Source organism: Megalobrama amblycephala, linkage group LG9 (assembly GCF_018812025.1).
Source record: "Megalobrama amblycephala isolate DHTTF-2021 linkage group LG9, ASM1881202v1, whole genome shotgun sequence".
NCBI classification, from domain to species: Eukaryota; Metazoa; Chordata; class Actinopteri; order Cypriniformes; family Xenocyprididae; genus Megalobrama; species Megalobrama amblycephala.
The window spans coordinates 5,850,143-5,872,372 of NC_063052.1; the positions used below are offsets into that span (position 1 = coordinate 5,850,143).

At 38.4% G+C, this 22,230-nt stretch overlaps 2 protein-coding genes across 4 annotated transcripts in view; both read right to left on the reverse strand.

Annotated features, from left to right (window-relative positions):
- Positions 1-1,792, reverse strand: part of znf704 (zinc finger protein 704) — a 58,324-nt gene extending 56,532 nt beyond the window's left edge. For both annotated transcript variants that reach the window (XM_048201332.1, XM_048201331.1), the window contains exon 1: positions 1,107-1,792. In XM_048201332.1, coding sequence (XP_048057289.1) covers positions 1,107-1,352 — 246 coding nt within the window. In that variant the 5' untranslated portion in view covers positions 1,353-1,792. The remainder of the gene's footprint in view (positions 1-1,106) is intronic.
- A 3,066-nt stretch (positions 1,793-4,858) lies between these two features.
- Positions 4,859-22,230, reverse strand: part of pag1 (phosphoprotein membrane anchor with glycosphingolipid microdomains 1) — a 65,476-nt gene continuing 48,104 nt past the window's right edge. For both annotated transcript variants that reach the window (XM_048201334.1, XM_048201333.1), the window contains 6 exons: positions 18,820-19,041; positions 16,270-16,318; positions 12,913-13,009; positions 12,303-12,829; positions 7,884-7,940; positions 4,859-7,471 (listed from right to left, as the gene is read on the reverse strand). In XM_048201334.1, coding sequence (XP_048057291.1) covers positions 7,157-7,471; positions 7,884-7,940; positions 12,303-12,829; positions 12,913-13,009; positions 16,270-16,318; positions 18,820-18,986 — 1,212 coding nt within the window. In that variant the 5' untranslated portion in view covers positions 18,987-19,041 and the 3' untranslated portion in view covers positions 4,859-7,156. The remainder of the gene's footprint in view (positions 7,472-7,883; positions 7,941-12,302; positions 12,830-12,912; positions 13,010-16,269; positions 16,319-18,819; positions 19,042-22,230) is intronic.

Consider the following 22,230-nt stretch of genomic DNA (forward strand, 5'->3'; position numbering starts at 1 on the left):
GGCCACAAATGCAACAAAACAACACCATTTTACCACAGTCATTTAAAATCCAGTCAGCTGGCAAAACTTGGTCTTTGCGTTCACCACATAGTGTTTCGTCAGACTTCATCTCGCGATCGGGGGATAGTTACATATTTAGTCAGTGTTAACAACACCGCTATTTTACATCTTTCTGTTGAGCTGCATTCGCTGAATGAAATTAACACAACGCAAAATGTCCAGTTCGCGAACAAATGACTCTTGTGAACATGTTCTTTTTAATGAATCAGTCCAAAAGAATCAAAAACAAAAGCGTTCAACTGACTCCCTCACTGAACTTGCGAGTCATTTTTGTTTATGTTCGATTGAATGGTTTTAGGTTGGTAGACTTAAACTGACTGTTCATTTGACATGTAAATCTAAATACATGTTTACACAGTCGAGTTATATTGTAAAAGAGTAATAAAATCTAGACAAATATGTTACAAAAATAAGTTAATTGTCTAATGAGATCCACTTGTAAGATGGATTCGTGCTAAAAGGAGAACTTTGGTAAGACTGTAAGATGAGAGATTTTTTTTCCAAATATTCTCACAAAATATTTATATTGCACAAATACAGTCTGGATCACTAGCAACAATTTCAAACACAAAATTAAATAAAGCTAGAAAATATCCTTTTATGATATTTTCAATTGCATAGTTTCATTCATTTCATAGTGAATGTTAAGAAATAAAGAACTCAAATTGCATATTTAATTCATATGTAGTTCAGTATTTACTTAGCAGTCATTTGCAACCATTTCCATCTAACAATGAGGCCAAAACTGTCCTTATTAAAAATAAAGTTTAATGCAATAGATTGTGAGCATGGACACCGGCGCTTCTGAACTATAAAGCAATTATATAATTTGGTCATCTAAAAAGCAATTGGCCCCTAAACGTTTCATTTGAGGAGCCATTGACTTCGTCCTCAGCATGATTAACGTTACTGCAATATCCACTCTCACACATTCAGATGAGAACTATTTGGACCATCAAACAAACAATCTCTCAATGCACTGTAAACAATACTGTGTGCGACAAGCAAGCAGCATAACAACAACAAGCCCAGCTGACCACACACACCTTCAAGCTCGACTTCAGCGGTGCTTTCGCAGTCATCTGTGCAATCTCTTCCTCCGAGTACTCTTTCAAGCTCCCGTCTTGCATGAGCACCGTGTACACGTTGCGCCGATGGCCGGTTGAAGCATCTCTGTTGTCTTGTTTGACAGCCTGGATCACTCCCGTGAGCGGAGCCGCGTCTCCCGTTAAACCCGGCGCGTACACGCGGCTCCCAATGACCGAGCGCTTCACCAGCCGCCGCGTATGCATAGTTGATAACTATATCAATGAAATGCGCAAATATAAATACTTCGATTGTTGCACAATGTCGCTTTAAAAACAAGAAATGTCACGTTGACAAAACCCGAACGGATCGACCGTCATCATGGGCCGAACATGCGAATAATACGACAACATCACCACAGATCTGGACCGCATCTACATATTTTACCGGCGTGAGCGCGCATGTTCGGGACACGAGACCAATGAACCGTTACAATATGCAAATGAGCTATGCTTAATAACCTCTCCGTCCGTCCGACCGAACGACCGACCGGCAACCGATATCTTTCTTCTGTCGACCTGTTTGTTTTGCTTGCCGTTCCCTTAAAGCAGGCGGGTTGTGGTAAAACACGGAGCGGAGCACCAGTTTTGGATCGACAAACACGATGTATTTTTCACAATACACACCACGGGCATTTATGTCATAAATCACCGAAGAGCGGCCGAACAGAAATTTAATTAATATTATAATATTAATTAACGTCTGCAGTGTCGACTGTGCTGTTGTAATAGCCCATTTTAGCGTAAAACCGGTTTCGTGTGAGAAAGACTCCATTCCTTAAAGTCCTTCCGGGTTTTCAAGAGCCACTGGCTGTACCGGCGGAATGTCGCCTGTAAACATGTGCGCTCGCGCAGCCAGTGTGCGATCTCATTGGTTCACGGCACACACGCCTCCACTCGCTCGCGCTCGCTTTCTTCTGCAGTTTCCCTCCAAACTGAAGCAACGGGCCGGGCGCTGCGATTAAAACAATGACTAGAGGATGGAGAGACGAGAGTCTATGAGTAGTTATTATTTAGGTAGGTGGTCAGTGTACATAACATTAATAATAGTCATGATAATAATAACCCGTCAAAACCGGGTTACGAGTGTAATGTGTGAGTGTGTGACGCGGTGAGAATGATTGACAGGCGGTAGGGATTCCCGAGGGTCCTCTATGTTGTGACCTGTCATTAGTAGTCAGTAGAATAACTGTTTATGCAAAATACTCACACTTGCCACATACCAAAACATAAACTTGTCTGACTCTGAACATAATGCAAATATTTAAACGATTTGTTATGCTGAGGAAGGAAACGCTGTGGACATTTTTCTGTTTTTGACGTCTTAAAGGGATAGCTCACCCAAAAATGAGGATCTTGACATCAGTTTGTCATTCTCATGTTGTTACAAATCTGTATGAATTTCATTCTTCCATAGAACACAAAAGGAGATGGCAGAATAATCACCATTCACTTGGTAAATGATAAATGATGACAGAATTTTTATTTCTGGCTGAACTATCTCCTATAATACAAGCCTAAATGAAATGAAATGACATTTAATAAGTTACACACTACTCTTTTTTTCGCATACTGTTTTTCTTACTTCCCACTTCTGAAGTCGTGATTACGAGCTCGTCACATTCAAGTTTAGCTTTGAGAGGGCGTTCATGTGCAATTTTTAGAAACTCATATTTACGATAGGCCTAATTGAGAGCATGTGAAGGCAGCATAACTTCAGGTTACTCCAGGTTACAATTTATTATGACAAATAATATCAATGTCAGTCACAAACTCATCACAAACTTGAAACGAGGTATTTACACTGAAATTAACTGCATATCCCAAACAGGTGAGCCTACTAGCACTACTTACAATAGAATACCTCAGGGATGACGTGTTTTTGTAGGCCAACCCGGAAGTTAGCGCTGCACAGGTTCCCTCGATCGAAAGCCTATGCATTTTTCCCATAGACGTTTGGAAAATCGCAAAAAATAAGCTCTGTGTTTAACAAAGGGTTATGACACTTTTTGTCTATCAAGATAATCTTTACAAGTTAACACAACATTTATACATTTTCAAGCCTAAATAAAGTCGTCAGATATAAAAAGCTAACAGTAGGCTATAAACGGACTACAGCATGGTTGCGGATCAACGTCACCACCACCAAGCTTCCTCAAACTTTATTTAAAAACATGCTCGCTGATTATGATCTGCGCCGTGTATGAATACTTATCCACTTTTTCATGAGAAATGCTGTCCAAATGTCCTGTTTGTCATGATGACATCTAAAGTCGCCGCCAAAAGAAGTAGTCCCTTTTAGCAACTTGTTAGCAACCACCGTTTTTAAGACACAATAAAGGTTTAAAAAAATCACAAGCGGGTTATAACTGGTGTGTTTTATGTCATAGATCAAAACGTGAAAATATTTAGAGGCTTTGTTAACCACAGACCTTATTTCAGGCGATTTAGCAAAAACCCATTCCCACAGACTTTAGGGCGATGGAACCGGAAGTCCTAAAATGCTAACTCGCTTCCGGGTTTTGCATACAAAAACACGTCATCTCTGAGGTACTCTATCAATGTAATGTCAGTCACAAACTCATTACAAACCTGAAACGAGGTATTTACACTGAATTAACTGCATATCCCAAACAGGTGAGCCTACTAGCACTACTTACAATAAAGAGAAACCTGTCTCAGTTCTCATTTGACCACATACTGAAATAACCTTCCTTCAGACACATGGAAAATACCACTAGCCTCAATCCTTGTATTTGCAGTTAAAAAAGGCTATAATTTAATAATTGATTCAAATGTTCACTTTTATGCCGTTTATGCATTTGGCATTTTTATTCAAAGTGACTTAAAGAGCATTCAAACTATAGCTACATTTTATCTGTACATGATATAATTATTAAACTAGCAGTAATAAAGATTTTTAGATTTTCATTTAAAACATGCAGTAAGAAGCTATATGAAAGTCTCTTTCTGTTCTTGATAAAGGTGTAGTTTAAGGAATGTTTCTCTCTTTTTTTTTCAAAGTAATAGAAGTAGCATATTACAATGCCATCTCAAATATTCTTACAGTTTCAGTTGTGCAATTTGTACCGATTACATTTCAGAAGTAATCCACCCTCTTATAAAGCCTTAAATGGACATTTTTATCCTTGTGTCTGGTTAAACACAAACATGTACATGCTGTTGTATGTGCTTATCAGTGTGAGGTCTGAATTGATGGTAGCATTGATCATTTCTCAATGTATATAATTACTCTGTGCTTGTGGGCACGATTCGTATATAACAAACGGTCTATAGGAATAACCCCTTAAGGCATGGCTGAAAAGATTTAATATTTTAAGAAACAAATTATCCTTATGAAGTGAAAATAAAAAAATCTATTCAGTGTTTGCCTCCGCTCCCTTATGGAATACTTGAATGTTGCTTTAATCTCAGATTCAATCAATAACAGGCTGTACAGTGAAATATGTTCTTAAAGTCCCCTAATACCAGTGCGTTGACATGATAATAAAACTGCCTTATCACAGGTTGTTTTTCTACACTTGAGAATTTATGTATCGCCAGATTAAATATCAACAGATTATACTGTGTTTTTGTGCACTAAGGCAATATAAATGCCCTTGTCTTACTGAAATTGCCATGTAAATATAGCACTATTAAGGAAAAATGATGTTAATAAATCAGTTGATGTGGATTAAACACATGCACACACATTATATTAGTCCAGCATGACTATATTGTTTAAGAAGCAAATACCACAATACAAAGATTATGATGAAATAAACAAATGCAAAATTCATTCTTATTTACAATTAAATACACAGAATTTGGTTAGAGGGAGAAACAAAACATACAAAGTTTCACCATGATATTAACTATAACAAGAATCTTCTCAATATGGAACCTGTACCAACACAATGTACCATTACAAGCAAACACGGACAACACTGGGACTCCATCCACAGTCCTTATTTAAACCTCACATTTTAAATAGTGCTAAAGAAATCCAAAGTGATACATATTCCTGCATTAGCCTTTTAAATGTTAATAATCCTCCTTTAAACTTTCTTTAATTAAAAATGCATTTAGAAAACAGCATGTATTCCACTGACTTTTAAAGTTTCATTATTTCCTCAATACAAACAAGCTATAAAATTTCCTCATGCTGTCACTTAATGGTGTCGCCAATCATCACAGAACCATACTTAAACGATATAATTTAACAGATCAAAATAGTCATTTGAATATTTACAAGTGTCTCTTGGCATGAAGTTGTCCCATGCAGCGTCCAGACTTTGATTATACTGCTACATGAATGTAAAAGCAGCTAAATGCATACCTGATAATAAAGTACATTTACTAAGCTGCCAGGCAAAGCTGCAGTGTGGCAGTACCATGATGTGCTTTTCAGCCTTTTGAAATGTTGCGTACCTATTACATGTAAAAACCAAACAATATCTGAAATATACAATGTATCTGATACACTTAATCAATATAGCTCCATCAATAAAAAAAAAAATACACATACATATTGATGCAACATAGCTCAATAACATCACAAATGGCAATTAGTGAACAACTGAACACCAGCAATAGATAATAGTCAACTTTTCATTAATACCCTTTTAGTACACTCATAAATGAGTGTGCTTAACTTTGCGTACCTAAAAGATCACTTCCTCAACTGAGCCTGTCATTTGACACATTAATTATAAAACATGTTAAAAGGCTCAGAATGATGGCTACACTTAAATGTTCTTCTTTTATATTTTGATATGTGTTACGTGAACATCACTTGCTTACTACTTGTAAAACCAAATGCTCCAGCAGTTCTGAATGATTAAAATGAGTGTACTTCCTTAATGGTCTGAGCCGAGAGGTCTGCTGTTGACTGTATTTGATTGGTTCTCTTTTCGGGGTTATATAAGGACACCACTCCGTCAGTTGCTCAACTAGTATCACGTGAAAACGGGCAGGCAGAGTGCAGCTTACAGCAGGTGCGGTGTGCAAAAGCGTTGAAACAACTAGTACTCTTTATAAATACAATATTTCTTATAAGACAACAGCCACTGGTGTGACTTTGTTTAGAAATGTGATAAGGGGGTTATATAGATGTGCTGTTAAGTCACAAAATAGTGAAGGCTTAGCTTCTGAATATTAATCAGGATATGCAAAAATAACTTCTTTTTTTTTTACTGTTTTGATAAGTAGTATATGTAATATACTGATCAAGTGTGTAGTAGCCTATTTTCGAGTCAGTCATTACCATTATAAATGTCTTTAAATCATTTAAACTAATTTCAGTCGCACATTTGTCGCTAAGATCTCAATGCAGCAGTCATTCTTGCTTTATATTTCTACATATGAATTCTGAATCTTTGGTCTAGCATTGATGATTCCTTTGTATATGAGGGGTTTGGGTTTCTAATCCACCCTAATGGAATTCTAACCATAATTACAGCTTTACATAAGTGGATATCAGTAGTGGGAACAAAATTGTTAGCAGTTTGTTTTGTGATTTCACTAGAACAGGAATGAGCTGAGGAAACGCAATAGATTGGATCATATATATTGATATCTGAGATGGCATGTGAGCTGGAGAGAACATTGCTGCATTAGATACATCCCTATTGCAAGCTATTTCAGAAAATGGCGGGGACAAATCTGGCCATGGCAAAAAAGTGGTGGAGACATGTATGTCATAAATGATGCCAATGAGCACAGCTGATATAGGGGCACCTCGGGTTTGTGGTCCCCAATTATCCACATGAACAGAATAACAAACCCTCTTCTGAGCGACTCTAGAGTGTTTCATTTCCTGTCCTGGGTCGCAGGTCTGAATGAACCCTATCATTAATAATGTTCAAAAACAAAGGGGTGCATAAATGCTATACTGAGAAACATTCAATCAGGAAAGGTTAAGTGCATTATTCTTATGATACCACTCCAAATTCCACTTCTAAACCTCAAAGAAGTGAGTTCTCATTGTCCACAGTCCCTTAGAAGGGTGGTCAGAGACGAGAGATCTCCCCGTTCAGACCCAGTTCCCCCACGCTCTCATAGTCAGGTTCCACGATCCCATTGCCCTGATGAGCCTCTTCAGCGGCTTTGGCGATCTTGATGGTCTCGTACTCAGGGTCTGCATTCTCTGTAAGCCCCTCGGGAGGCTGGGAGCCAAGAGCCATTGGGTAATCATCCCCAACTGTGGCATAAAGATCACTGGAAGTCGACTCCGGCACCATTCCTTTGATCTCTCCGATGCTGCTGTAGTCATTCTCAGTCTCCTTTACAGTATTCTTCACTACCTTGGAGTACATGTCTGATAACTGAAAATGGAAATGTAACAGAATGAGACATCTTTACTCTACAGACTTGGTTCAATATGATATTAAAATGCAAAAATTATTAATTGTTGGTAAAACCTACAAAGACTTTAAAGGGTTAGTTCACCTAAAAATGAAAATTCTGTCATTAATTACTCACCCTCATGTCGTTCCACACCCATAAGACCTTCGTTCATATTCCGAACACAAATTAAGATATTTTTTGATGAAATCCGAGAGGTATTTGACTCCTCTATAGTTAGCAATTTAACCACCACTTTCAAGGTCCAGAAAGGTACTAAAGACATTGTTAGAAGATGAGGCTGAGTGTGAGAAGATGAGGGTGAGTAATTTTTGGGTGAACTAACCCTTTAAGTTGGTCTTTACAAGGCTCTGAGATGTTGATAGACCCTACCTCACTGTCTGGAGACACACTGTCCTGAAGCTCTGGAGTCATTGGCGGGGAGTGTAACTGTAGGACAATGATTGAAACGAGACCATTAGTTAAAAACATATTTAATCAATTTAAACATACGGCAGCACCGGAAATAGCTCACTTCAGCTGACACGTGCTAGTGTCAAGGACTGATTGATGCAAAAACGAAGCCACTCATTCATTACTTAAGAGTTACTGATTGAAATCAAATGTACAGTTCCTCTCCTAGCAAGAGCGGTTGTATATTTACAAAGAGAATCAATAACTGAGTCATTAATTAACGACGTAAATCCTACAGTGGATCAATAACAGACACCTTGGCTGTTGGAGAAAAATATCAATCCCTGTCTAAGTCACCTCACTGACAGAGAGATTACAGTCAATTGGGAAATTTGCTATAACCCCTTCAAGATTAATCCTAAGCAATTTAGTGCCAAAATTTCAAGCCTGTTTTGATGAAGTCACCTCACCCAATGAACTTGAAGTATGTTTTGCTTTGATTATGATCATGCAAAATGGGTATCAGCAGCTAGCCAGATGTGCTTTGATATTGGTTTAATTAGCAAAGCAATTAATTTAATAGCCCATCCTTGTAGCTCCGCAAAGACACCCCTGACCTCATCACAACTAACAAATGTCTCTTACAATAGGGCTTATCCGCTAATTCACTCTTGCCTTTGTCTCTGTCCAGCCCTCTATATTAATTAAAGTGCCTCTTCCATTGATTTGCCCATATAAGAAATGAATAATCATCAGCAGTGTTTAATGTCATCACATAGATCAGGATCATCACACAGTTTCAGTACTTCCTTATTCAGGAAGATTGGAGTTGGACTTGCGTGACCGAAATAGCTGCCTGAAGGCGTTGCAAATATGGGTCACCGTGATTTAGCTAAGTAAGACATGTTCCTGGATCAACATCTTTATTGATCCTGGAACAACATTCCAATCAACCAATCAGATTTGAGGGACAAGTTTACTTTTTTGTCAAGTTTAGGCTTGCAACCGGGGTTAGGAGCTTCTACATCAATGTTATTCATCTTTCCCATCAGATTTTAGGGATAAGTTATGGGGTAGGATTAGGTTTAGGGGTAGAAATAGGGTTAAGACTAAATTTTCAGACTGGAATGTTGTTCCAGGATCAACAAATTATGTCTTACTTGTCAAAATCACGGTGACCACAAATATGGCCGCTGATTGAACTGGCTTTCCTTGACAGCGACTATCTCCACAAACACCTGCGTAGATAACTGAGGTGGATCAAATTTTGCATAGTACTGAGGTGGTATGCAATAACTGGTGGGTAATTTCCTTATTGGTATCCATTTGTAGTGCCCTTCAGATTGAACACATACTTTCCCTTGAATACCCCAATGGCAGAATTCCTATGAAGATACCCTGAGTGTGACAGGATGCTGACAGTACAGCCCGGGCACGAGGCAATGGCCTGTAGTGCTGCGCTCAATGGTGTCGATTAGTATTTGCTTTCACGCAAATGTCAGCATGTGCCCACGCATCTTTTGACAAGGCATCAGCACTAACAATAAAAGTCCTTCCCTACAGCAGGAGACTTCTGAGTGTTGATGTGCTGAAATCACAGCTTATCAAAGACAGCTGCCCTCAGTCCATCACGCTAGCAAAGTGACAGTGGCTCGAATGCATAATGACACACATGGTGCTCCGCTCAAGCCAGGCTTGCGTGCTTCGCTCAAAAAACCAGGCATACGGTCCACACAGTGAACTAATGAGGCAATGTGTCCGATGTGCGTACATGTGTTACAGCATGTGCTTGTCAGTTTGGGCGTCCCAGCTTTAACTGACGGATTTTCTTTTTAAACACAGACTGATGTACCTGTAAACACATGCTCTGCCATCTCATTCATCATGAGGGTGAGCTGTCAGGCAGTGGACAGCTGGAACGCTCTGATCCGTATGCGCATATGTTAGCACAAACATGTGACCGATAAGACGAATCACTGCTGCCCCATTACATGTCTACATCAGGCCACAGCGAAAGGGATATGGAATGACAGGCGTCAAGTTTAAACCCACAGTGTAGTAGGAGATAATAGAGTAAACAGCAGATTTTACTGTTTTTACCAAGTACTGGGGAGGACACTTTAGCCCAAAGGGTTCAGGAAGTGACTCACCATCTGACTTCTACAGATTCACTAAAGCCCCTTTCCAGAGTGCCAGTGCCAGATCCAGTGGCCAATCTGGAACCATTACACACATTTCCACTGCAGAAAGGTTGGGAAAAATTGGCTCTGCACTGGCCCCTAAAATCTGCTGGTTTCGAATCAGGAACCATTGATGTCCGAAGCCCGAGGGCCAGGAAGTTTTGGAAACAACTCACTTTTGGCAAGTCTGATGCAAAGCAAAAATTGATTGCTTACTGTTAGCATTGGTTTAGTTGGTGAACATCATGTTCCTATATAAGTTGCGTTGCATTTTATTTCTCAATCCAACTAAAATGAGTTTGTTTACCAAATGTGCATACTGATTGCTTGATTGGAGTTTTATTCATTATAAATTCTGATTGAAGCATTTCTGATGTTAAAGTATATTCTCAAATTTTGTAAACAAATACTCATAATGTAGCTCAGCTGAAGTCAGTAGAAGCGTGAGTCAATTCTGGTTAAGAGTTTTTTTAGATCTCTGGCTAAGCATGAGAACTAGCACCGTTTTTTGGTGGAAAAGACATATAATTGATATTGTACAAGGACAAAGGAAGCAGAAATACAGGGCAAAAAAAACATGAAATGAGAATAACAAAAGGAGAGAGAGCGAGCAAAGGAGAGAGAGATTGACAGAGCGAGAGTGCACGAGGGAGTGATGAACAAAAGAGGTGAGGAGTGTCCTCGACTGACGACAATAACGTGTGGCTGTAGTGGATGCTTACGCCGTGTGCAGACATTGACTGCGGGCACAACAGCAGCCTGCTCTCCTCTCCTCTACAGATGGCTTCATTTGTATGCTACAGGCACACGTACGTATATCATCGTCAACCAGGGTGCATATCCTAAAGATTGTAATTAAACTGGAAACACACTGTTCTCTATTGTTCTCTTGTGGTCTCTAAGTTTAGCTTCACTAGAGAATGTTAGCGCAGTCCTTTTTTGGCTGTTTCTGAGATTATTATTCTTTGTTCTGGATTATACGTGTGCAGGGTTGCATCACTCCTGAGTTGGATGGAAAAGCTTGTGCTAAAGGAAGTGATTACTGCAGGAGAGCAAATGATGCTGTTAACTCACTTTTTAACACCTTAGTGAACCTTACAACAGTACTGTGGTGGTACTATGGTAATGGTATCCCATGATACCATGGTACTGTAAAATGTATAATGGTACTGAATGATTGCCATATTCATTTAACATGCTACTCCAGGGGTGTCCAATCAAGCTCCTGGAAGGCCATTAATAGCATCAACCCTAATTAAACACCTGAGCCAACTAATTAAGATTATCTTCATCTTTTTTCCATTTATGATGGGTAGCAACCAGCAATAAGGTGCATTACCACCAACTACTGTGTTGGAGTGTCAACCAGTTAACCTGTCGCAAGATTATTTATGATATTTTCATACGTGTAGTATTAACACAATATCAATATTTCAATTTTTAAAAAGCATGGTTATCGTTAACACCTGTATATTGTGACTATTCTCTGCCATATACTGTAGTAAGCGAAAAGTGGTACTGTAAATGTAATACAATGGATTCTTTACTATCCCATGAGGTCATGGGAGCGAATTCGTAAAAGGCGGGAAAGTGACATGACTGAAGTTGGAGTCACATGACAATGGTGGACATAGTACGCCAGGACATTGCAAAGTATGTTTTTCATTAAATGTAGTACATACTCTGACACTACGCAATTTTGGACGTAGCAACTAGAAATTATGTATTATTAACAAAGTTCGGGAGGAACACGTTCAAATGATCTATCCAAGTCAACACATCTACCCAATCAGCATGAGTGGAGGCCTATATGCAGTTGACTCATCTATGTTCCTGGAGAGTTTTCAGCATCCCTCCACCACCCAGTCTCCTCACACTCGCCTGGTTACTATCCTAACCAGAGATACGGGGGGAGTACTCCGGGTTCGGGATAAAATACCGAGCTCGGAGCCCTCTACTCAATCTGATTATTTGTAAGTGTGAACTTGTAAAACTTCCAAGCAGGTATGTTAGAGATAAACCTGATAGGAAGGTCAAGAGAAGGATTGGACACTCCTAAGCTACCCCCAAGGTACCAGGGGTACCAACTTACTGGTACTTTGGTAAACACTGCGGTAATGTGAGTGCATGCATGGAACATTTTGTTACTTTTTTGTTAGAATTAACTCTACAGGACAAAAATGGTACTTTAATAAGGAAAATAGTTTGGTAGCCTCACCTGTCCATTTGGAATCTGCTGGTTGTCATTCTCATCCAGTACTTTGTCTGGTATAGGAGGTGGTTTTTCGTCCTCAGGATCTGTGAGATTCACAATGGCGGCAGAGCGCCTAGCCTCCAGGTCAGTGCTGTAGCGGCTCTTCTTGCTGAGATTGACGGAGGCATACTCGACACCATTGGGCAGCATGGTGTGGTCTGGTGTAGCAGGACTTGGGTGGCCATTGAGAAGAGGTGCAGGTGGTTCCTCTGGGCTTAATGTACCGTTGGGTAGGCCAATGTCCTTGAGCTCTTTCACTGTCTCGTACAGACAGTCCTCGACACTGACATCACGGGAGGCGTTTTCCTTTACCACTTCGTACGTGCCATCTGAGGCAACTTGAGCATTGACCACAGCTGCTTGGAGGGTATCGGTGGGTGGAATGCTGGGTAATTCACGATCCTGGTGATACTTAGAGGATCTGATCTCTGATTGGCTGGACAGCATGTCCTCTGAAGGCTGGGGACTTGTGTCCATTGTGTCCGTGAGTACTGAGGACAAAGGTAAGGGGAAAGAGTGTGAATAACTATTATAGTCAGTTGTAAACAGTGAGACTTTCGTGGAGAACTGTTACCTGTACCACTTGTAAGAGGCCCATTATGGGAGCTGCTGACTGCCAAGTCAGTGCCATGACTTTCTACTGACTGACTACATGTTTCCTTTTCTGACACCTGCAGAGACATAGGATATAAAAGTTACCTATGCACTACAGTATGTGTGAACTAAACTGTATTGATTGATGCAATCACCATTCAGACAGCATGCAAAATGAGGGTTGTCGTGCACATAGGTTCATATTTTGATTATTAGTTATAATTACAAAGTCAATTCTAGTAATATTGCCTGAATGTAAAATGTGTTTGTCTCCGTGTAACATAATTTGCCGTTTATGAGACACTAGCACCCATTGCTTAAACTCTGTGAAACTGGTAGGAGTGCAAGAATTTAAATGTAAAAATGGGTCATGGACCAAAAAATGTTGAGAACCCCTGCTATAAGGAAACCAGAGACAAAGACACTTGGATCGAGCTCCTTGTTTTCATCTTTTAAATCATAGCAAAAACATCATGCAGTAGCACTATGGGACCACCTAGTGGCAGCCCATTGAAAATGCCTGTTGCCAGGGTAATGAAGACCTTCAGATAGAGAAGGTTAAAGCTGAGAGCCACTCAGATTGTCACAGCAAGACAAAGACCCCATTTAACCTGTCAGGCTGTGACAGACACCGCCATTTAAATGAAGCCCTCCTCAATATATCGACAGGCAAGATGTACATTATCTTGCAAAGGTTAGACTTCAGATATCCATCAAAACTAAAGAGGTTTACAGTGTTAACAGACAGATAATGTCAGGCAACTGCTTAAACATTTCACAATCGTTAATACTCACTTTATATAATACAGGCGGTCTCAACCTTGAGGTCACAGCCCCATTTGTTGATGCCAAAGCGGTTACTTAAAAAAAAGTTATTTCCTGACTACACCTATATATAAATATGTAGCTCCTCTTGAGCCTAAAAAAAATGTAACTAATAAGCTACAATGTGACCAAGGTGCAAAGCTGATTAAAACTATAGTCTTTACAGCTGATTAAACTATGAACTGCTCCCTTTTAAATTAAAATAAATGAAGCACAATTAATTCAATAGCTTTTGTCTGTTTAAGGTTTGGGGTCGGTAAGATTTCTTTGTTTTTAAAGCAGTCTCTTATGCTCACCAGGGATGCACAGGAAAAACAGTAATACTGTGAAAAATGATTACAATTTAAAAAACTTTTATATTTTAATACACATATATTATTAATAAACATATTTTAAAACAAATGAAATTAAAATTTCTTTTGCAATTTCTGTTTGAGGCAGTGCAATTGTTTGCACTCAGGTAAAAGACTTTGCTTTGGTTTATGCAAGTGGTGGTTTATCTCTTTTCCAATACGTGGCAGGATGCCCATTGAGTTTTATAGTTTGCCCACCTCTTTTTCACAACTACATCCCTGTGCCCAAATGATTTGTTAAAGTTCTTGTCAGAGTCAACAACAATCAGACTGACTAAGTAATAAAATGTATTGTTATTCGTCCTGTAATGTCTGTGGTCAAATTGACCACAAATCAACTTTGACATTCTGAAAAATATGCTAATTATTTATTATTTATTAGCATATTTATTATTATTATTGCCTGTACACATTTTTTACCCAATCGGTGATGTCTGGAGGCAACAGGAGGGTTAAGAACTACGCCCGTAAAATCCAAAATGAGTCACAAACCAAAAAAGGTTGTGAACCCCCCTGATATACAGTAGTTTCTAACCAACTAAATAACTAAATAACCAACTGCTGTCATTAAAGGATTAGTTCACTTTCAAATGAAAATTACCCCAAGCTTTACTCACCCACAATCCATCCTAGGTGTATATGACTTTCTTCTTTCTGATGAACACAATCAGAGATATATTAATAAATATCCTGATGCATCCAAGCTTTATAATGGCAGTCAGCGGGATCAATGAGTATGAAGCTGAAAAATGTGCTTCCATCCACATCCATCCATCATAAACACTTAATAAAGGCCTTCTGAATCGAAGGGATGCATTTGTGTAAAAAAAAAAAAATCCATATTTAATAAGTTATGAAGTAAAATATCTAGCTTCTGGCAGACCACCTTCCGTATTCAAATTATGAAACAAACGGAACTGGCATCTCGTCAGTTAAGCTTTTTCCGTAAGTTGAATAGGGAAGGTGTAGGACATAAGCTTTTTGAACAGCAAGAGGCGTTACACTTTCTTCGTAAGTAGAATACGGAAGTCAGTCTGGCGGAAGCTAGATATTTTACTTCATATCTTGTTAAATATGGATATTTTTTACAAAATACCATCGCTTCACTTCAGAAGGCCTTTAATAACCCCCTGGAGTCGTGTGGAGTACACGTTTATGATGGATGGATGTGGATGGAGACACTTTCTTCAGCTCATAACTCATTGATCCTGTTCACTGCCATTATAAAGCTCGGATGCGTCGGGATATTTATTAATATATCTCCGATTGTGTTCATCTGAAAGAAGAAAGTCATATACACCTAGGATGGCTTGAAGGCAAGTGAAGCTTGGGGTAATTTTCATTTGAAAATGAACTAATCCTTTAACATCATTTGCATAAGGACCACAGACATTTTACAGCTTTCAAAGTGCTGTTATTCTAGTGCACAGCAACGATAAAGTTGAGGTAAACCTGACGAACATTATAATAAATATAAAATCAACTTCTGCTGTGAGGTGGCCTCATGTATGTGCTCCAGAAGCCTTCACAGTCAGTCAACATGCCATGAACACATGCTGGCAGCCCCTTCTCATTTAATGACAGTTACAATGAACAATTCAAGCATAACAGACCCTACAGCTGTGTATGTGTATATGCATGTGTGTGTGTGTGTGTGTGTGTGTGTGTGTGTGTGTGTGTGTGTGTTTTAGCAGTCAATTATGCCCTCAGTAGGTCACACTAATCTCCTGATTGCTAAACATCTCCTGAACTTTTGAACTCTTTCCTCAGATGATAATTTCACACAAGACACCCACTCAAACGCAGCAGACCCAGAGAGAAAGGCGACTCATGCATGAAGTTTCTCATCTCCCTGCAGCCAAACAAAAATGTTAATCTGTCTGCTTCATGCTTTCCTCCCACAAAACCCGGGCTTCACAATGACCGTCCATTCTCCTCTCCGTTCTCCCGACTTTACCGGGCCCTCAAGCACAGCGGTCACACATTCTCATGACTAAAACACTCTAAAGATGGTTCACGTAATCTTGGGACTCTGTTTAATTGAAAATGCCTTTTGAAATTAAAAAGAGGACTGGTTCACAGGGACATTGTATGAACACAATGAGGCAGCACAGGCTAACAATCTCTAGATGAAAAGCATCGTAGTAGCACATGCTTACCCCATTCATCAGGTTTTCATGGTCTCCTGGTGGCCCCCCTTTTTTCTGCCTGTGGAGTCAGAGAGAGAGCGCATTACTGAGAAATTTTGATTAAGTCTGTAGATTTGTGTACTGTGTACTCTGAATTTGTACTGCAACATTCAACGTTATATTCCAAGATGCAAACTAAGCCTTGTTCTAGACAACAAAGCATTTAAAATCACATTTAATATAGTATTGAATCAAGGATTAAGCTTTATCTGCTCCAAAGTAAATCACCATTAGGAGTTTACTGCCGGTTATATGTTCAAATAAAATAGAAAATATTTAATAGGAAAATATTTATACATCTTCTTATTATTATATACAAATATTTAATAATATTAATAATAATAAGAAAAAATATTATTAATATTTACAACTGATCTTGTCAAGAAATGCATGGCATGTTAACTAAATCTATGACATATAGGGCTACTAAATATTAGTGACAGACTGATTTTTTTATTCACTATTTTGTTTTTCTATTTTACCATTTTAAGATAATAACTGAAAATCCAAAATATATATAAAATATTGTTTATATTTTATAATGTATATATTATAATAATTATGAAAAAAAATATTTTTAATAATCATTACTATTTTTTATTACCTTTTTAAAAAAAAATAGTATTAGTATTCAGAGTGCACCTTTTGTTTTCAAATGATTCAGTGATTTTTCAGTAAATATTGTGTAAAATAAGAGTTAATTTTCATATTTTTTTCATATACAGTCAAACCAAAAATTATTCAGACATTTTTGATATTTTTTATATATTTTTAATAGTGGGTGCAGGACACTATAGTTCATTTATGTAAGTGAGGATAGCAAAATAAAGTAAACTGTGACATATTATACCCCAAAATTCTTCATACACTGGACTACCAGTAAAATTGATAAAAATTTGGGACCAAAAATTATTCAGACACTTTGACGATTTGATGATTTTTTTTCTCACCCATTTTAACTGAGATCTTGTCATATTTTATTACCATTTTTTTGAACTACTGAATAAACTGTATTAATGAATGAAATGTGCAAGGTGTCTGAATAAATTGTGGTTTGACTGTATTGCACAACTCATTTGCAGGTCCAAATGGACTTTTTTGTTAACATTTTCCACGCTGATTTGGTGAACAAAATGTGGAATCCTGCAGAAGGGATTTATGATCAAATTTGTTCAAATGTGTTGAATGGAGATGAGAGCATGAATCTCATATTAGTAGCTGAAAGCATATAAATTAAAAATTAGACAAAATATGTAATAAAGAGTGAAGGGGTGAGGGGACGTGTTGAATTTTGTAATTGATGGCATTCCATTTGTTTTGAACTCTGGAACTTTCTGAAGGTGCAGATTGCATGTGATCCTGCTAATTTATCATGGAATTGTATTATATATCGGTATCAGCTACTGGTAAGCCTGCTCTATAGACCATTTGGGTGTTTTGTGGGCGGAGCCTACCTGGTGGCAAAAAAATGACAACTCTCTGAGTGTTTGGCATGGTAATGGGTATGTTGATATGTTTGGTATTAGCAGAATAGATCTGCTATGCAGCTGCTACTTTTATTGCTGCTTCTGTTGTTGATTATTGCTGACGCTGCTGTGAGCAAGTAAGACATGCTGCTGCTGTACAATATAACATACATGAATTACCTGTAACAGATCTATACAGGTGGAGCTGGGGAAGGTGGAGGGTTTCTGAAAGCGTGCTGCACTGCTAAGGCAAATGCTACTCATGTATTTGAAGACTGAGCATGCAAGCTCATTGGCTACTAATACAGCAGGAACCAATCTTCTGTGTCCTATAGATAATGATGTGATTACGAGCAGGTTGAGTTAAGGACCTATTAACCTGCACATCTAGAGTTTCATGACAGAACTTTGTATTTCTGCAGTAGCAATCTATGGAAGCCACAGAATAAAAGAATAAAAAAAGGACATTTCGAGTTTATATCTCATAATTCTGAGAAGAAAAATCAGAATTGTAAGATTTAAACTTGATATTCTGCCTTTTTTTGCTCAGAATTTTGAGTTTATATCCTGCAATTCTGACCTTTTGTCTCGGAACTGTGATATAAACTCCGAATTGAGACAGAATTGAGACAAAAGTCAGAATTGTGAGATAAAATGTTATAGGTTTAAATATTAGTTAACTGTAACCATAGGGCTAATACATTATGCCTCCTATGAACTGCATATGTGAATATTATGTATATCTAGTGTTTACACCAAATTCATGCTTTAATAGTAGGGTAATCGCAAGTTTCGTCAGTCCAGTCTATCCATTTAATGGCTTGCAACCATAAACGTCTGTGTCTTATTCTGTGGATCTAGCCTATTTTCCTCTGCTTGTTACCACTGTTTTTCTGCCACCACAATGCGTGCACAACTACAATGATGTAACTGTGACATCGTCTCCCAAATGGTCTATAGGTTCGGAACAACAATACAATACTCATGAAAAAGAATCATGTTTGTACAATAAAAAAATAAGATGTTTCAAACAATACTTTTTAATGTTACTCACCCCTGGCAGCTTGCACACAGCAGCAGCAGGACAGAGAGCAGCAGGAAAGCCGTGAGTCCCGTGAGTGTGCCTACAAGTGCCAGCTCCCCTTTAGCCAGCATCGCCGCCCCCGCAACCTGTGACCCCACGGCCCCTGACCCCATCATAGCACTCAGAGCAGGAGCCATTATACATCACAATGATGAGTCGCCTTCATCGACCAAATGCACCTCACAGCAGAGGCTGGACACAAAAATGGATAGAGCGAGAGAGAAAGAATGGGGGAGGAGAGAAGAATAAAAACAGTTTGATGGTTTACCACAAGACCTTTGCACTTGATAGAATCAGCAGGCCAAATCAGCTTAATGAGAAATATCTGAAACCTTATTAGTTTTGTTCCAGATCCTGAGTCAGATTGTTGATACATCTAAGTGTGAAATTCTGTGAAATAACTGGATAGGTAATCTCTGATCCAAATGACGTCATGGAAGAACTTGCAAGCATCCCTCACTGTGGTAGAATTCTTTGTCTCCATGAGCTTTGCAAATCAACAGCCACAAGGGGGCAGGCTAGTGCAGATGCACAATCCTGTCATGCGGTGCTGCAGTGAACTCGGCTCCTTCAGAACAAATGGCTCTTGGACTTTTCACTCAGTAACCTAAACATGTAGGCTAGTTTTATTTGACAGCACTCCAAAAAGCAGAGCCAGATTAAACAGAGCTCTGGTCCAGGACGATGTGTGATGGTGGGCCCCACCTCCACAAGCTGAATAGACAGATAACAATCAAATGGCTGGCATCCCAGTGGAGACTGAGGCCTGGGCAGCGCTTCTGATCTTTTGTGTGAGAGGAGATGGACAGCTCAGCTGCCTCTCTCCGAGGGGTGAGTCTTTCCTCTCCACTCGCTCAAACTCTCCGATAAGAAACAGAAGAATGGAAAGCCACCCAAATTCACGAAGAGCATAAAGTTGGCATTCATTCTGAACAGCAAAGTTTTTATGTTGGAATTATTCAGTCTTGTGGCTGTTTTTGAATGCAAATACAATCATCCTACTCTTAAAAAGCATAGTTAATGCATACCAGAAGAAGTACTGTAGGCTTGTATGAGATGAAAAAGCCAATTGTGCAACTCGAGAAACTATGCAAATGTCACTGAAGCGTGGGAACTGATTCTTAAACTAATTCGTAAATAATTGCTGTTAAACAGTGAGCAATGTCTCCTAAGCATTAGTTTCAGTAGTGTAGGTTTCATTTATTTCATTATTATATTTATAAAAATATTACCTATAACAATTAACATTTCAATAATTTAACAACACGTGTCCATGTTCACAGTTCTCTGATGCTGGCCAATGGCCACATGACATGCAAGTAAACAAAATATTTCATCTTTTTAGTAAGATTTTCAATTTTCATTGTTTATTTAAATTTGGCTATTATTTATTTTAATTTTACATTTTTATTTAATTAATTATTAGCTTTTCATCAGATTGGGAAACCTTGATCTATTTCTGTGGTGATTATAATAATAATAATAATAATATTGAATATAGCTGCAAGCAGCAATTACGGGGTCAAGCCAAATAAGGGCAGAAAAGGAAATATTTGTGGACATCTGTGATCATGAGGTTAGGATAAATCAGTTTAAATTACATCAGTTAAAGCACTTATAACATAATTACATGGTTTATAACTTCTAAACAGTAGGTGGCACTATGACGAAACTCTCTATGTACCAAGCTTCGTGTCAATACACAAAACTTTTGCAAAGATATAGCAAATTTTATTATTTGCAAATTTGTTGACACGGTATAAAACAATGGTTGGGTCTATCAAAAACCTTATAACTTTTTGTCATGAGTGTCTGTAGATGCTACATACCAAATTTCATACAAATCTGACAAATTTTGTAGGAGGAGTTCGAAAAAGTAGGTTTTTAATAAAATTCAATATGGCGGACAGTAAGTATGGTAGAATATGGCAAATTTGGTATCGTAGGACTCGGCATAAGCCAACAAATCTAATGATGTAAGTTAAATGACAATGTGTTGAATTTTTAATATAAGAATTGTCATAAATTTTTATAATTTCTCTTGACCACTAGGGGGCACTGACCTGGCCTCAATGATTCATACCGAGTTCCGTAACAATACGTTCATGCATTCGTAAAACACAGCATTTTATGAAAAAATTCAAAATGGCTGATGCCCAAAATGGCTGACCAAAGAAAATTGGATATCATTCAGCTCGACATACTTCAAGGAATCTAAGGAGACCATCCTCATGATTTTAGGACAACGCATTCAAAAGTTATAAGCAAAAATAGCCATTTTTCCTATCTCAGCACCAGTAGGAGGCACTGTGACGATACTGTGCATGTACCTGTAATAACATATACCAAGTTTGGTGTCAACACACCAAATCATTGCAAAGATACAGCATCAAATCCATTTTTGCGTGCTTGCCGTCAAATTTGTTGACGCGCTATATGAGAATGGATTGGCTGATGAAAAATCTTTTAATAACTTTTTGCCTGGGGTGTGAGTAAATGCTACATACCAAATTTAATGCAAATTGAACAAATGCTCTAGAAGGAGTTCGAAAAAGTAGGTTTTTTGGAAAATTCAAAATGGCAGAAAAAGTTTAATGATGGAAATTACATCATAGGGTGCATTCAAATCAGCATGAGCCATGGAATCAGAGGGGGGAAAAAATGTTGTTTCTAAGACTTCCCTCAAAAGTAATGAGCATAAACATGAGTGAATATTTGAACTGTTGGTGGTGCTAGAGGGTTTGAGGTAGAGACTCCAAATTTGCCATGGTAACATCTCAGACTGTCCTCTATCTGTGTGCCAAATTTTATAACTTTTTACCATACGATTCTATGGGATGCCATAGGCTCAAGAGCAGAAGAAGAGCAGAAGAAGAAGAATAAGAAAAACAGATCAGATCACAACCTCAGAAAGTAGCTATTATGTCTGATTTCGAAGCAATTGATGGTAAAATTTTGGAAGAAACAGTACAGCACCTTAAAACATCAACCTGCGCCCTTGACACACTTCCCACATCTTTTTTTAAAAGAGTGTTTAACTGTTTAGAAGCAGATCTCCTAGAAGTGGTAATGCCTCACTTCTCTCTGGGACTTTTCCAAAATCCCTGAAAACTGCAGTTGTTAAGCCCCTCCTGAAAAAGAGCAATCTGGATAACACCATATTGAGCAACTACAGGCCAATCTCAAATCTTCCTTTCATAGGCAAGATCATTGAAAAAGTTGTTTTCAATCAGCTGAACAAGTTCTTAAGCTTGAATGGATACTTTGACAACTTTCAATCTGGTTTCCGACCGCATCACAGCACAGAGACAGCACTCATAAAGATAATAAATGATATTCGCCTAAACACAGATTCAGGTAAATTATCAGTGCTGGTTCTAC